Source organism: Pezoporus occidentalis, unplaced genomic scaffold (assembly GCF_034315485.1).
Source record: "Pezoporus occidentalis ecotype Australia unplaced genomic scaffold, CSIRO_AGI_Poc_V1 ctg4, whole genome shotgun sequence".
Classification (NCBI taxonomy): domain Eukaryota; kingdom Metazoa; phylum Chordata; class Aves; order Psittaciformes; family Psittacidae; genus Pezoporus; species Pezoporus occidentalis.
Window position 1 is genome coordinate 17263799 of NW_026915724.1, and position 14958 is coordinate 17278756.

Consider the following 14958-nt stretch of genomic DNA (forward strand, 5'->3'; position numbering starts at 1 on the left):
CTGTATCTTCTACACCCACTGAAATTGTTCTAATTAATCTAACTTTTACCCCCTTCAGCTCATCTTATTTATTGCCGTATTTTTTAACCTAGCTCTAGATTAAGATTAGTGGAGATTTACTGATGCTGATTAAATGAGATTTTTTAAACGCTATGCTATGCATGAATGTGGTAGTTGTCAGCACTGGCAAACCCTGGTATATATGTATAAAACTAAAGATGGCGTATACCGGGATAAGGCACGTATTTACTATAAATAACTGAAAACACTTACATATGCACTAATTTGGTGACTTTTTATACCATGAGCTAACAAAAATGGCAGGGGAAAGAAGAAAACAAAAACAAGGATGTGAATTATTCTAATCACCCACAGTTGAATTAATGTACATGTAAATGTATGCAACTTATGCTCATTAACAGTACAAGATACAGAGACTTGTACTAGAGCTATATCTAGATATAGACATGCAAGGACTATTTATCCTTATTTGATTAGAATTTACCAATACTGTATAGTCCATACTGCAGTAAGTTTCCTTCTTTTCTTTTCTCAGTTAATTTCTTGAATGCTAGCAGTTACTTACAATGCATTTTCCAGTACCATCTTGACATCTGTTTGAATTCCCATTGCAGTTACAGGGGACACAGCGTCCAGTAAAATATCCTTTATTCTCACGATAAAATCCAAGGCTGCATTCCTAGACAGTAAGCAGAGAAAGAAAACAACAGTGAGTGTTGGCGGAAAGCATGTTTTACAGGTTATGGAAAGTGAATTTTGAAATTGTTTGTGATTTCTAAGGAGAAGTGGGGGTGTACATTTCCTTGAAAGCTCTTCTAAGCCCATATTGTTGTTTAAGTGCTTTAATGCAGTGAATAGAAATGAGTGGAGCTGAAGAAATTTCAACTGAACCCTGTGCTCTACACTTTGTGGTAGTGGGGATTTAATCATTTTGAATCTAACCTCTGAGAAGAACATATTTCCCGTGGCTGTGTACAAAGGTGTAGAATATAACTTTTAAACCACAGAAAAAGATCTGAATATAGATTCACACTATAGTGTTCTCAAAGAAGAACATATGGAAATCTCACATAGTAGCTAGTGCTTATATCAAATCTTAACTTAACTACAGTATGATCCTTGGAAATACTTCTATCTTTTACATGAATTCATCATGACTTCCACAACAAGTCTACCTAGAACTATACAAAGCCATGGTAAAACAGAGCTAGATGATATAACAAAACATACAGCGATCTCATTTCTGAGTACAGGCTTGCCCTGGAGACCCAGGAAGCATGAGAAGAATGTTCAGCTATTGAGGTCACAGGAGTGGGGGCACAGCCTGTCAGATCAAAGTTGGATTTAAATTGGGAGCTGAAACAGAGGAACATTATAAATGAATCAAGAGACTTGAAGTTTGTTAGCCTATACCAGGGAGGTAGTAATAATCTGTGAAAACCAGCTTCTTGCTTGGTATGGACAAGGAAAGCACAAGGGTAAGGAAAGTACAAGGAATTCCTCCCAGGCAGAAAGCCTTCCCATATACAGAACAATTAAAAAATTTGTGTCCACTCCTCTGCTCAGCATCCTGGCACACCAACCACAGCGAAAATAGATGGACATAGATTTATCCCTTCTATTCCTTAGCTCCTTTTCACTAGTCACTAAGCTGGTATGGTGCTGGTGCAAGGGAGATTACAGGCTGTGCAGAAGCAGGGAAGAAACTGTGCTCCCCACGAAGCCAACACCTCCCAGGTTCTTGCCTCTGGCAATGTATTTCTGCACTGTACTTATACCTCGCCTCTACCTCACAGTTAAGGGCTGGCTTCAATGATATTCAGAAAACAAGTGACACTTGAACTTTAAAGCCATAAATCTCTTCTCCTAGCAGTTGCACCACCGAGACTGATGGGACTAATATGAAGAGCAAAGGGTTTGTGGGATGATGTCTCAAATCATGTTCCAGTGGTTTGAGGTGTAAGTAGTGAATTTATCAATCATGTAACTACCGGGGGGGGGGAGGAAATTACCTATCCCAAAGCAGATCGCCAAAGGAAAATTGATTTATTGCTGTTTAAATAACAGTTGCTAGTGGCATATTTGCCTTCTTTACATGTGGGATGAAAATGAAAAGAAAAAAAGCATGCAGGATACTAATATCATGAGTCAGTTTAATACTGACTTCAGTGACAGCAAGGACTGAATTTAGAATAGGCACTTGAGATATTTTAACTGCATTTTTAAACGGATGCTTATATTCCCTGAACAGCAGGGAGACAGTATACACAGCTTCTGAAGAAACAGTGCCTGAAATACACTAAACACCATGACTAAGTAAAATATAGGTTCTAATGCATATAAATTCTATGTAGTGAAATTGGTTTTTTGGAGAGCAGAATGAATCACTCATTTTAAAAATACATCCAAATGCATTCAGAAAAAAATCTATGCATCTTTTTGTTTTTCTATTTATGCTGTCTTTAAAACAACATCTTTACAGTAGGTGGGCACTTAGCTTTTGAAACAGTGTTCGTGATACTGAGAAATTGATTCCACACAAAGATGTGCTTTTAAGTGCTCAGGAGTTCAGGCTGATTATTCTCAAGTAAACAGCAATTTATAAGAAACTTCTCTTTACACACTGTTGTTAGCAAAGTACTTTGAGACACAAGATTAGACTTCTTATTACTTTTATATTAAGTAATGTAGAATTTGTTATCAAATTAGCTCATTTAAAAGAGAAAGAAGGAAGCAAGCAAGGAAAGGAAAATGAACAAATTACCTGTCTCAGGTAGAAGTCCCTTTGAACTTGTTGCTGACTCCCCTGCTGAAGGTGAGGATAAAATAGCCTCTGCTGCATACCTTGTGCTAAGCAATGCCCCAGGACTACTAACGTGACAACCACCCATGGTACATTCCTTGGTCTCTGTGCTTGGGCCATCATCTTTCTTTAGCTCCAGTTTGAACAGATGCTTTATGAGCTTGCCCGTTCTCTTATACTCTCCCTTCTTCTCCAGCTTCTGACTCAGATTAATGAGGCTCTGTGCTGCAATGGGCCCCACCTCTAAACTTTATACGTGAGTCAAGTTGTACAGCACGTATTACTGTTCCTGAGGTTAACAAGTAACCTCGCAGTTCCTGTAGCTCAATATATACCTAAGTTAGGGTGTGGCAGGCATCACCTCCTCCCCACCTAAGGCAGCCAGACAGAGTGAAGTGATTAGAGCAGTAAATCACTGCCTGAGTAATACTGCATAAACATACGGGTCTTACGAACTACCCAACCGAGTGTCTTGATCACTTCCTTTGGCTATGTATTTCCACCAGGTTATATAAAAAGCCCCCAGCAGCTTAGTTTTTCAAGGCAGTCTGCCGAAAGCAATGGGATGGCAGTAAGAATTTCAATCAATGCTCACTGATTTGCATGTGACACAGAGCATAAAAAGTGTGAAAAAATCAGTTTCTAGAAATATTTGCAACATGGTTATTTAACAGATGATGAATAAATGCCCTGAGAAGTGGATGCACACATGAAACATAAGCCAGCCATAAATGTTTTCTTCAATCTCTCTGCTCTGGTCTAGATATTATTCTTTCATGCTCATTTCAAAAATGTTTGCAAGGTTATTACAGCAATTGTAACCCTTAATCATTTTCTGAGAGAATAATTCCTCCCATTTTGTGCACTTTGTACACCGCTTATCTCTCTAGTACTTTATTCTGCTGCACATATGAGCAGTCAATCTCTAAGCTAAGCAAAGTGACATCCAAAAGAATTGCAGCTACAGGAGCAGCATATACAACTGCAACTAGGATCTCACTATTTTTCAGGAAACAGTATTATTTTGCAATGTTTACATTATCTTTCATGAAAATATCTCCAATTTTTTTTTTTTTTTTGCAAATATGTAAACTTCAGCTTTCAAACATTTTGCTATAAAAATAGGGAAGTATCTAGAATTATCTAGATTCAGGCTACTTCCCTTGAGCCCTACGAAAGTAAGGAACACCAAGGATCTTCTCCACTCTGCAAGGCCTCACAGACTTTGATCAAATTGATTTTGACCTTCCCTCCATTAAAGCAGATGATTCAGCTTTTCATAGGCATCACAGAGGAACCCCTCCTTGTAGTGCCTCACACATGTAAAATGACATCCACAATACCACAAAAGCAATATGAGTTGAATAACCCTACAGTGCTTCTTAGACGGTGAAAGTATTTGAGCCATTGTACGAGCTCATGCTTACAAGAAGCACATGTAATTACTTTAATAACCAGCCCGTTACCTTTAAGTAAACCAGTATGCATAACTGTAGGCAAGACAGGAGATAGTGGTTACACGATGGTGGCAAACGCTTCCTACCTGACATGAGTCACCAGTGTACTCTGGAGGGCAGGAGCATGTCTCTACGCTGTATGCGATGCTGCCGCTTCCTGTGCTGGTGGCTTCTTCCAGCCCAACCTCACCAAGAGTTAATCGCTGGGTCTCCGTGAAGTAAAGGCCTCTGATGTGTAAACCATCTAGTCTAGACAGGATTATCATCAGCTCTTCTCTGGATACAAGGTTATTGCTGCTGGCATGCCTGAAGTTTCCCTGCACATGAAGGGTACAAAATGAGTACGACCTTGCAGTTCCTTAAAAAGAGTATCTGCAAAGAAGAAAGGATGACAGAAAAAGGGAGAAGACCACCATGGAACAGACCCCTATAGTGCCAGTTGATGTGGGGTGAAATAGAGGCCAGGAAAAGAAATACAAGGAATGTAAACACAGCATAGGTAGAAAATAGTATAATGAGCATCAAAAGGAATGTACCCTTTACTTTGTAAGGTACATATATATGGCTCTGAGGTACTGAAAAGTGAAGCATGTAGGTTCTTTAGTCATCCAGATTTCTTTGAGGTATCACCCACCAAATCATAAAAGGGTGGAGGAAACTGCTTTTATTTTTAAGAATAGGCAAAGTCCTAGAAATCCAGTCTTTGAGGGCTGCCTTCGCATAATTTCTTGCTGATACTAGATACAACATTACTGAAAATGAAATCTGGCTTGAAGAAACATTTTTTTTTTGCCTGGATATGAGATAGAAATAAATAGCCCAGTTTGACATTCCAAGCACAGGTTTAAGGTAGGAATAGTCCCTGCTAAGTTTGCCTGCCTGAGTGTTGGACAACCATTCTTAACTAAGAAGCTAGACATCAAAGGAAAACAGATAACAGTTCATTCCATCATTAAGTATGATCTGGAACTGCAGTGAATCATCTTCCATTGATGATTAGTTCAGTATTACTCCATTGGCCCTGGAGGGAGTGCTAACGGCTAAATAGGAAAAGGTGCCTAATTCAGAAGTGCTAAAATTAGACGTCATAAACCAGAACCTAGGTTCAATGTGTCAGTAAAGAGAAAGAAATAATGTCTATAATGAGAGTCTACAGTATTTCAGCTTATATTCATTAATATTATAAAGTATTTGGTATTTCTGCACATTTTAGCTGAGTATTTTTTATGTGCCATTGGGAAGAAAGGAAAGGCCATTCCATTCGCATTTCTTACCTCAATGAGCTGCACACGGCCATAATATTGACGGTCAGGCAGTGGATCATTGGGATCCATATAAACAACTTTCATTTGCTGGCCCTGTGTGAGAATGAGAATGTAACATTGCTGTTTCCCTACTTTTTATAGTAAAGTGTTCAGATGCAGCAAAGTTTCATGAAGCACATTAATCCTGTTCTTCAGGGGGTAAATACTAAGTAATACTAGGAAAACTGTAAGTCATTTTGTTGGCAAAGTGGTATAGCAAGCACTGTACTCTAGTGTCAGCAGGTTTTTCACTGCAATTGACTATTAAAAACCTTGCTTTCAAATAAAAGACCCAGAGTATTAAATTAATGCTGACCAATTTCCAAAGGAGCTAGTTATTAATTTTGAGTAAAAATGTTTTTGCATTATCATATACTCTCCTTTGTGTTCTGGTACACAAATGACTTTGGATACTACTGTAGTACTTTACGAGGCATGTTTCCCAATAAGAATCCTAGAATAATGAATTCGTATTTCTGACAGTCTGAAGAAACAAAACCACCCTCTTGGGAATGTGCAGTTCTGGTGTCCTCAACATAAAAAGGACATGGAACTGTTGGAACAAGTCCAGAGAAGGGCCATGAAGATGATCAGGGGACTGGAGCACCTCCCATATGAAGACAGGCTGAGAAAGTTGGGGCTGTTCAGCCTGGAGAAGAGAAGGCTGCATGGAGACCTCATAGCAGCCTTCCAGTATCTGAAGGGGGCCTATAGGGATGTTGGGGAGGAGCTCTTCATTAGGGACTGTAGTGATAGCACAAGGGGTAAGGGGTTAAAACTTAAACAGGGGAAGTTTAGATTGGATATAAGGAAGAAGTTCTTTACTGTAAGTGTGGTGAGGCACTGGAATGGGTTGCCCAGGGAAGCTGTGAATGCTCCATCCTTGGTGGCATTCAAGGCCAGGTTAGGCGGAGTCTTGGGTGGCATGGTTTAGTGTGAGGTGTCCCTGCCTATGGCAGGGGGGTTGGAACTCGATGATCTTAAGGTCCTTTCCAACCCTAACTATTCTATGAATTTCAACAAACAGTAGAAGATTTCAATTCTGGCCCAACAGTGGTTAAATTAAAAAACTGTTAACATAAAATGCATTTTTTACTTCAGTTCCCTGAAGCCTTAGAACTATGTTTAATTTTATGCTAAAGAAAACTCATACAGAAAATGAGATTAATTACACATGGAACCCAGGGCATATTTTGCAGAGTTGAGGCCATACTTGTTGACAAGTGTACAAGGCTTTAATTATTTTTATTCCACAGGTGTATTTTACAGAGAAAATCCTGTTTTACCTTTTTATTTGCTCTCAAGTCAGTTATGCTTAATAATATATTACTTTGGTGACAGAGATACCTGTGTTGATGGCTTTAAGCAAAATGCAATAAAAACACTTTTATAGAAATATAACAAGTTACTATAAAAGTAAAGCATGCTATGGGAGCAAAATTTGATATAGTTATCAGGTAACATAAAAATCATGGCACTGGTGTTGCTTGAAAGAAAACATAATATTTCAAAACTTACTGTTAGTTGTATATCAGGTCTCCTACCCAGAAGAACCATGCCCTCACTAGGTAAGCCAAAAGATTTCACTTGGTAACTTAGGAAGCCACCGTATGAAGAAAGCTGTAAGAAAATACACAAGACCAGAGATACTTTACTGCACAATTGCTTGATATTAGTATAACTTTATAGCCAAGTTTACCCCATCTTCTAGCGCTATACATGATAGTTTTACTCTTTATTCCTTAGGCAAAATATGTGTTGCTTGGAAGAAATTATTTTGTTTTGTTTACTTTTGTGTATCTGACATCACTTTTTGAGCAGCACTGTTCTCTGGAAGGTTACCAGCATCATTTTGGGTTTTTTTTCATGCCTGGGACCACACCACTTGTGTCATGGAGAAATCACATGTTCACACAAAAGTTGTTCTTTCCCTGACCCTACAAAAATTTGGCTCATCAAAGGAAGATGTCACACTGACAACAGGAGTGGTAGTGAAAGCCTTGAAAAGCCATGGATAAAAAAGGAGACGTCAGACTAACCATTTTAGACATGGCCACATTTTCTAGACTTACTACAAACATAAATCTAACGAGGAAACCTTTTCTTCACCTTCTGTGGAATGGGACTTCTATTCATATCAGCTGGTACCAGCTCTGTTGTTGTAAACAGACGTTACTGTAGGTTGAACTGAAACCACACTTCTGGCTCAACTACAGGTGACTACAGGCAGCCTCAAACCCAACCAAATATGTACACTGCTGCCCAGAACAAAGACTGAGTTAAGTATGTTTGAATCATCTGACAAACAGCTTCCCTGGGTTGTGTATGAGTGACTCAGTTTAAAACATATTGAAAGGAAAGGAAGCTCCAGGCACAGCTTAGAAGCCTAGAAAGAAGGTTTGTGGGCACTAGGGGAAATCAGGAGTTTTGCCACAGATTCACTACTTTGTTTTGCAACCCTTGCTGATTGCCCTTTATAGATTATGCTTGGTTTTGACATGGGAGGAAGAACTGCTTTGTCAGGTTTTGGTGTTCTACAGGTAAGCACCAGCCTTCAGCCTACCCCTTTCCATTTATATACTTCGATGAATTACAAACACAACACATGCATCTCAGTACTAAACTTGTTCTTTGGATCACAGGGCCATAATTAATCCTATTATCTTCAGCCAATTGCATTTTCAAAAGCATCATTTAGAATGTTGACTATATTTTGCCAACACAACTGTGAAAACAACTGTATATACATTTTTATTTTTTATGTTTTTTTCCAAAAATATAAGAAAACTCAGAGCTTTAATGTCCTGCTTAACGCACACTTTAGGACTGCACCATATGAAAGGCTGTTATGTTCCTGCTTTTTCATTTATTTTTTTTTAATGGGAAAATGTTTGCATTATAAATGACTTTCTATATGCACAGTATTTATTTGCTAACATTAAGAGTTCTCTATTAAATACGATGTTAAAATAGAAAAGAGCAGAACATGGGGATAATGTGATCTGAATTTCTCAGTGACTGTTAGATTCTGCACTGCTATAGATTATAAATTTGAACCCTCTTTAACCTGGTAAACAAAAGATAGAAAGAGGAAAGAAATTATACTCTGCTAAATATTAATGCTCAGTGGAACTAATTAAAAGGTTTAAGATAATGGAGAGCAGTATTTATACCCTCATCATAGGATGTGGACTGATCTTGTTCACATTTTCTGAAAGAGGTGCTATCACTAGAAGTAGACCAAAACCTGACATTTCAGAATACAATAATAGTGTGACTAATTGGTAAATTTATGAGCTTTTAAAACTAGCAGCAAGATAGCATTTAGGGTGAGGGGGGACACTTTCACTACTGCAGTGTTGCCTGTGCTATAATATGCACTTACACACAGTGTACAGTAAAAGCAGGAACAAAAACAGAACAATTTTATTTACAGTGTTGTCACTGTACATAAAAGCAGGTCATAGCATGCCTGCTTAGATACTGTGACATACAACATAAACCTCACAGCAATGTTCTTAATAGCTCTGTTAAAAAAGGGTTATTGCCTGCTTTGTACTGTATTATGGGAACGACAAAATCCTTTTGGTTTAACACTATAGTAGATAACATATGCTTTAACGTGAGATTTCTTTGAAAAGTGACTTGTAGACATTGAAATGAGAACACCTATTACATTAACAAAAAGCGCCCTAACTAAACATGCTGTGCACCTGAGAGATATGTACTTCTGAGTGCAGGAGAGCAGGATGAAAAATACTGCTCTAGTCTTTAAAATGATGACTAAGGGGAACTACAAAAATTGTACCATATTTAATGCTCTGGTGTCTATTCCCTTTGTGTTCAGCTGTGTGACAGTAGGGTTGCATCTGAAAAGCCTGTGTCCTACAACTGGCTAGCTACTATTGACACTGTCAGAGTTTCAAACAGGGAGAACCTGGGGCTCTGGGCCTGCAAGCCCCCACTAGCAAAGTCCCTCTGTCAGTGTGATCCCCAGGCTGAAATGCCAATAGGTATTAACTGTGAGCAAAAGACTGCTCCGATGCATGAGTAGAAAGAGAAGCAAGCAGTTCCAAGAACAAAAAGGTTAGAAAACCAGGTGTTGTTCTTCCCAAGTGACATGTCAAAAGCAAAAGGTTGTTTTTTTTGCATACACTGAGCACATAATCACGTTTTATTCTTTTAGAAATCTGCCCAGGAGGTACTTCAGGGAGTGTAAAGGATACTTGGGCACAGTGGGAAGCTCTACATGTTTGGGTTTCAGAAAAGCAGCTGTGAAGGTACCAGCTCTCTGAACCATAGCTCCTGAACATGCTGTTCACACAAAGACTTCCCTGGCACCAAGCAAGATGAGTAATTCTGTATTACTGGTTATAATTTTAACTTTGTATTCAGAAGTAAAACGTTGTGATTCCTGGCATGACAGGTAAGAGAGGTAAGAATCTCATGAGGGAAGAGTGAGAAACGTATCTAAGAAAAACAGTGAGACTCTATCAATGATGCTAGAAAAAAATGAATACGTGTTATAAAACCAGATAAGTTAGGTGCCATTTACCTTCTCTCCCAGGTAAGATGGTGGTGCTTTCCAGTACAAACTACGCACTGAAGCAGGTAGTTCTTGAACATCAGCCACTACGCTATTACTGACTGGATTGAAAGTGACTGGAATGTCAATATTTTCATCCACTGCCTCCAAGCTCCAGTTCCTCATGTCCACAAACTAACAAAAATACATAAAGGAAATAAAAGCTTGTTTCATCCTTTATTAAACTTTACCAGCATCACGTAACGAGATAAAATTTTTCAGTCTCTATATTTCCCTTAGCATGAAATTCAACCCCTTCAGAGCCAGCCTAAAGTCTTTGAGCAACAGATGTTGCAAAGAACTCAAAAGACAACAGAAGTGAGACAAATATCCCAAAGCTACTTGGGATGTTACCTCTAGAATCTACCAAACATTTCTTAGGTTTCAAAATGCATCTAAGATATAGACATTTAAATGAAATGTGCTTATCAAAGCATCCCTGAAGGAGACCATTGACTTCAATGAAGAATTAGTGCCTCAATATAAAGCAATAGAAGTTCAGCTCAGCTTCAGTTCAGCTAATGAACTGTAAGCAAAGAGGTGGAAAGGGCCATTTCTGCTGAAAGGCACTTTCAGACTACATTACGTCTTAACAAGGCTGCACTAAATCTGCGCTATTGATTGCAGAATATTTCTCATCCTTAGAAACTAATAAGACATATTTTCAATTTTGGAAGAAACCTGGCATTTCATTAATAGAATAAATGTAGGTTCATGGTAGCAAAGAAAAAAAACTATTGGATACACCTTGGTTCTACGATGATTTGTGCTGCGACAGTTGCTGGTTGCTCCAAAACAAAAGCAAGAGGTGCATCCCCTGGGATTAGAAGGGTCCAGATAAAAGGATCCTGGCCGGCAAGCATCACATTCTGCACCTTCAACATTCTCCTGTTAAGGCATAATTGGAAAAACACTCAGGACTTTCCTTTTGGTTTTGGTGAGGCCCCCAAAACCTTCTGCACACAAACCAAATCTTCTGAAAGAATACTTATTTAAATATAAAGAAACATGAATGAAAGTGTGCCGTTGTCTTAGATGCACCATGCTCCAACTGCAAATAAAACTGACTTCTTGAAGACTATCTTAGGAGCTTTCCAGTTTATAAAGTGAACCACTGGGTAATAAATATTAGTCAGAGACAGCTGGTAACTTCCCTGCCAAAAACCTCCTGCTGGCTTTTTGAAGCCTACAATATAAAAGGTCACTTGTGAAAGTTCACATTTATCACATTTAATTATGCAGATCAGAACAAAAGAGGATTTCCCGGACATAATGATGTGGTAAAATGTCAACTGACATACTATGGCTAAAAAAAGCATGGGACCTGGTTAACATCCAAAAGCCAAGATGCAGATGCATAAAGCAGATCTGTTCAGAGTACTGATTGCTTCAGTGAAGCAGTGGACATCTACTCTGCAGTTCTGTAACATCCCGCAAAGCCTAAGACCACCCATTCAACTGGCAGATACTAAACTCATTAAAAATGGCATTTAACTGCTACCATGATAATCTGCACATACTGCAAGGTGTGGTAATTTTGTACAGCTGCATTTAATTTTTACTGAAAACTTCATGATAAATTCACTTCATTCACCCCATTAAATATGAAATAGTCACTGATGTGCAAATGATGCTTGAGAATGCAGAAGTAATATGATTTATCTGACCTTGCAGAGACAAATTCCTGTCTGGGGATCACAAACATCTGGGTCTGTTCCATCCCTGTTACAGTTACATGGCATGCAGTTTGGGAAAGCATAAGTTCCAGGAGCACACTGATCACACTGCCGTCCTTTTATTCCTGGTTTACACCTTTATCAACAAACAAACACAGAGGAGGGAGTAAACAGGGGAAGCAGGAACAGAGCAAGGGTGGGAAGATTAAAACGAAAGGCTGGTGGATCTTTGAAGCGATTGCATGGCTATGACGCAACTTTATAATTTCCACAGAGAAACAGCAGCAGGTTAGTACTGTTCTCAGATTTTAATAGTGAGACAATTTATAACAACGTGGAACTGATTAGGAATGGATTTGATTTTGAAGGCTATAAATGCTCACAATAAAATTAGACTTCTGCAGCTATTCAATGCAGAACTACTCTCTGTACATCAAAGCGTGAAACATGAATGTTCAACATGGATAAGCAGAACTGGAAGATTTATAGGGAGGATGTGACTGAGCATTACTCAAGGGACTCACCTGCTAAGAAAAAGGTGAAAAATCCCAGGTATATGAATAATTATGTGGGCTTCAACCTGCCAAAAGGCTCAGTTTACTTTACAACAGTTCACAAAGGATAAAATCCACTTTGCTCACAATGATGGCCGAAGGCCTTGAATTTGTTAAGGTGAAGTACAGCAGATGCAAAAACCAATGCTAAACTATGAACAGGGCTTGAGATAAGAGAGGACATCTTTCTGTGGCAGCAGCTACTTCATCCTACTTTTACAACAAACTTGTACAGTCTGATAAAGCTAGTGAAAGGTAGATCTGATGATCCCTCTTCCTCCCGTTTATGCTGGTAAACTGTGTGTACCAGCCCCAAGAAACCAGGTTTCAAGAGAGTAAGGATCCATTATTAATGTATGCCATCACTACCCTCCACATCTTCACATTTTACTTGTGATTAAGATGAATTTTAGAAGTGTCAGCAAGTTGAAGGAGTCTCCTTTGACTCTCAGTATCAAATTTGTATGTGCACTAACACTGATTTTAATGGAAATAAACAGTTAAAAGTATGAGGCCAAGGTAGACTACACTTGAGTAATTGCTTCTATATATTACATGAATTCACAAAACAATGGATGAGGTTTCTCAAAGTCTCTCTGAATACATTACCCCTATACACAGATAACTGGTGCTGGATGGGGATTTCAAACTTCATGTAATCCACAGAAGTATTAATCAGAATGTAGTAGTTAGACATATCTTTCAGCAATCAGTCTTAAAGTACTTGCTAAATGTCAAATTTTGCTGTCATTTCTTCGATATTTCCAATTAGGCTGCATGTGAAAAGTATTACCATTACAATGAGCCGATATAGCTTTTCACTGAAATGGAAAAATGTGCCGATTTCTGCAAAAATTATCCTCAATTTTACTCAAGTAGAAATGTGCTGAGACCTTTCAATAAAGTTATTTGATTGAATGATTTATTTGATTTATTTTTGCATAGTATTTATTTTGATTTTTATTTTGTATTCTATGGGGAAAATCAAAGCAGAAACTAATCAGATTGAGAGTTTACCAGGAGACACAGAATATGCTACATTTTAATACTGAACCCTAATTTCTAAATATGAAAAGAGAATCCTGTTTTGTTCTTGGATATGACCATTATTCACTTCATATGAAAAGGACAGACTTAGGAAAAAAATTAAATTTGGGAAGGATTATGATCATTCTCTGAAAATTAATGTTCTCTATCTATATGTCTCTATAGAATACATTTTCTATGATATTACAGGCTTAATGGCAGAGTACGAAGGACAAGTTTCTCTTCATTAGGAGTGTAACATAGCAGAACCAATCCAACTGAAGCACTCCTGGCCTTACACAACCTACTTGCTATCAAGTATTTGTACTTCCTATTCAAGGGCTCAATCCCTCCAAGGAAATAAATGTTCAACTATACTAATATGGCAGCATTTGAACTTAAGGTCATTCCTTATAGTTGTGGCTGTATGCTATACCAATTTTAGAAGATGTAAATAAGAGAATAAAGAATTTATCCTCATCTCAGCATGCTGAGTTACAGAAAAACAATCATATGTCATACAGAAAGTGCAATTTTAAGGGGAATTACCACCTATGACTCCAGCTGAACCATATATTTCATACAAACTGCACCTATCATCAAAGTTTCTCAAAATTTGTTACAAATATTCAAGCTTTACAGTACTTAAAAGCATCATTGTACTTAAACCCAGGCCTCAGACTGTGGAAGGTCTACTGTGAAGTTTTAAGAAACTGGGAACTAATATATACCATTACAAATTACATGCACATCCAGAAGTTATGAGCTGTGACCTGAAGTCTGCTACTGACATTGGATAAGTTATATGAGCTGGACAGAGATTTGGTGACTTCCTGGGAGTGACATGGCACGTCACTGGCGAAAAGAATGCAAGCCCAGGAACCCCAAATCCCACCATTGGACACCTGCAAAACCAAGTTTCCACTAAAACATTGCAGGTCCTTGAAACAGGACTCCTCATTATTGCTAAGCACTGCTTAAGTCCCTACTGACCATCATCAAGGTTTCCCACATCCCCTCAAAATACCTGGAAAGGACAGTAAAACAAACCACTCAAGCACTGTTTATGACACACGTATCCTAAACTTACGTGCACTGCCCATTGTTCTTTTCACATTCTGGGCTTGACACATTAACAATTCCTCTTTCTGAACAGTTGCAGCTCTCGCAGCCAGCAAGAGGGTGGTAGCTGAAGTAATTCTTCTTGCACACTTCACATTTTGGTTTCACAGTTCGCGGAGGGCAAATGCATTTACCAGTCATGTCATCACAAAGATGTTGCCCGCAGTTGCATACTAGGTCAGAGAAAATGTTCTATGAATCAATCACATTTCAACGTACAACAATCAACTTTTACTGAACTTGGATATGAAACAAACACACACAACATTCATGTTTCTCTCTTTCACTAGTTTTACGCTCAGGGTCATGGAAATCAACTATGTGACTGCAACAGTAGTTTTAAAGCTTAACTTTAGTGCCTGGCTCTTTTCCACAGACTGTTTGCTTAACTTTGCTGCAGACATTATTAA

At 38.4% G+C, this 14958-nt stretch overlaps 1 protein-coding gene and 1 long non-coding RNA gene across 2 annotated transcripts in view; one reads left to right on the forward strand and one right to left on the reverse strand.

The window, feature by feature from the left end:
- Window positions 1-14958, reverse strand: part of LAMA3 (laminin subunit alpha 3) — a 111275-nt gene that overhangs the window by 37435 nt on the left and 58882 nt on the right. Inside the window, exons 33-40 of the mRNA XM_062632824.1 lie at window positions 14517-14721; window positions 11838-11982; window positions 10918-11058; window positions 10141-10305; window positions 7104-7205; window positions 5556-5639; window positions 4368-4598; window positions 587-700 (exon numbers count right to left, since the gene is read on the reverse strand). Coding sequence (XP_062488808.1) covers window positions 587-700; window positions 4368-4598; window positions 5556-5639; window positions 7104-7205; window positions 10141-10305; window positions 10918-11058; window positions 11838-11982; window positions 14517-14721 — 1187 coding nt within the window. The remainder of the gene's footprint in view (window positions 1-586; window positions 701-4367; window positions 4599-5555; window positions 5640-7103; window positions 7206-10140; window positions 10306-10917; window positions 11059-11837; window positions 11983-14516; window positions 14722-14958) is intronic.
- On the forward strand, window positions 7835-12379 carry LOC134170984 (uncharacterized). Its single transcript, XR_009967430.1, has 3 exons — window positions 7835-7982; window positions 8066-8125; window positions 12251-12379. It is a non-coding gene; the product is annotated as an uncharacterized LOC134170984 (long non-coding RNA).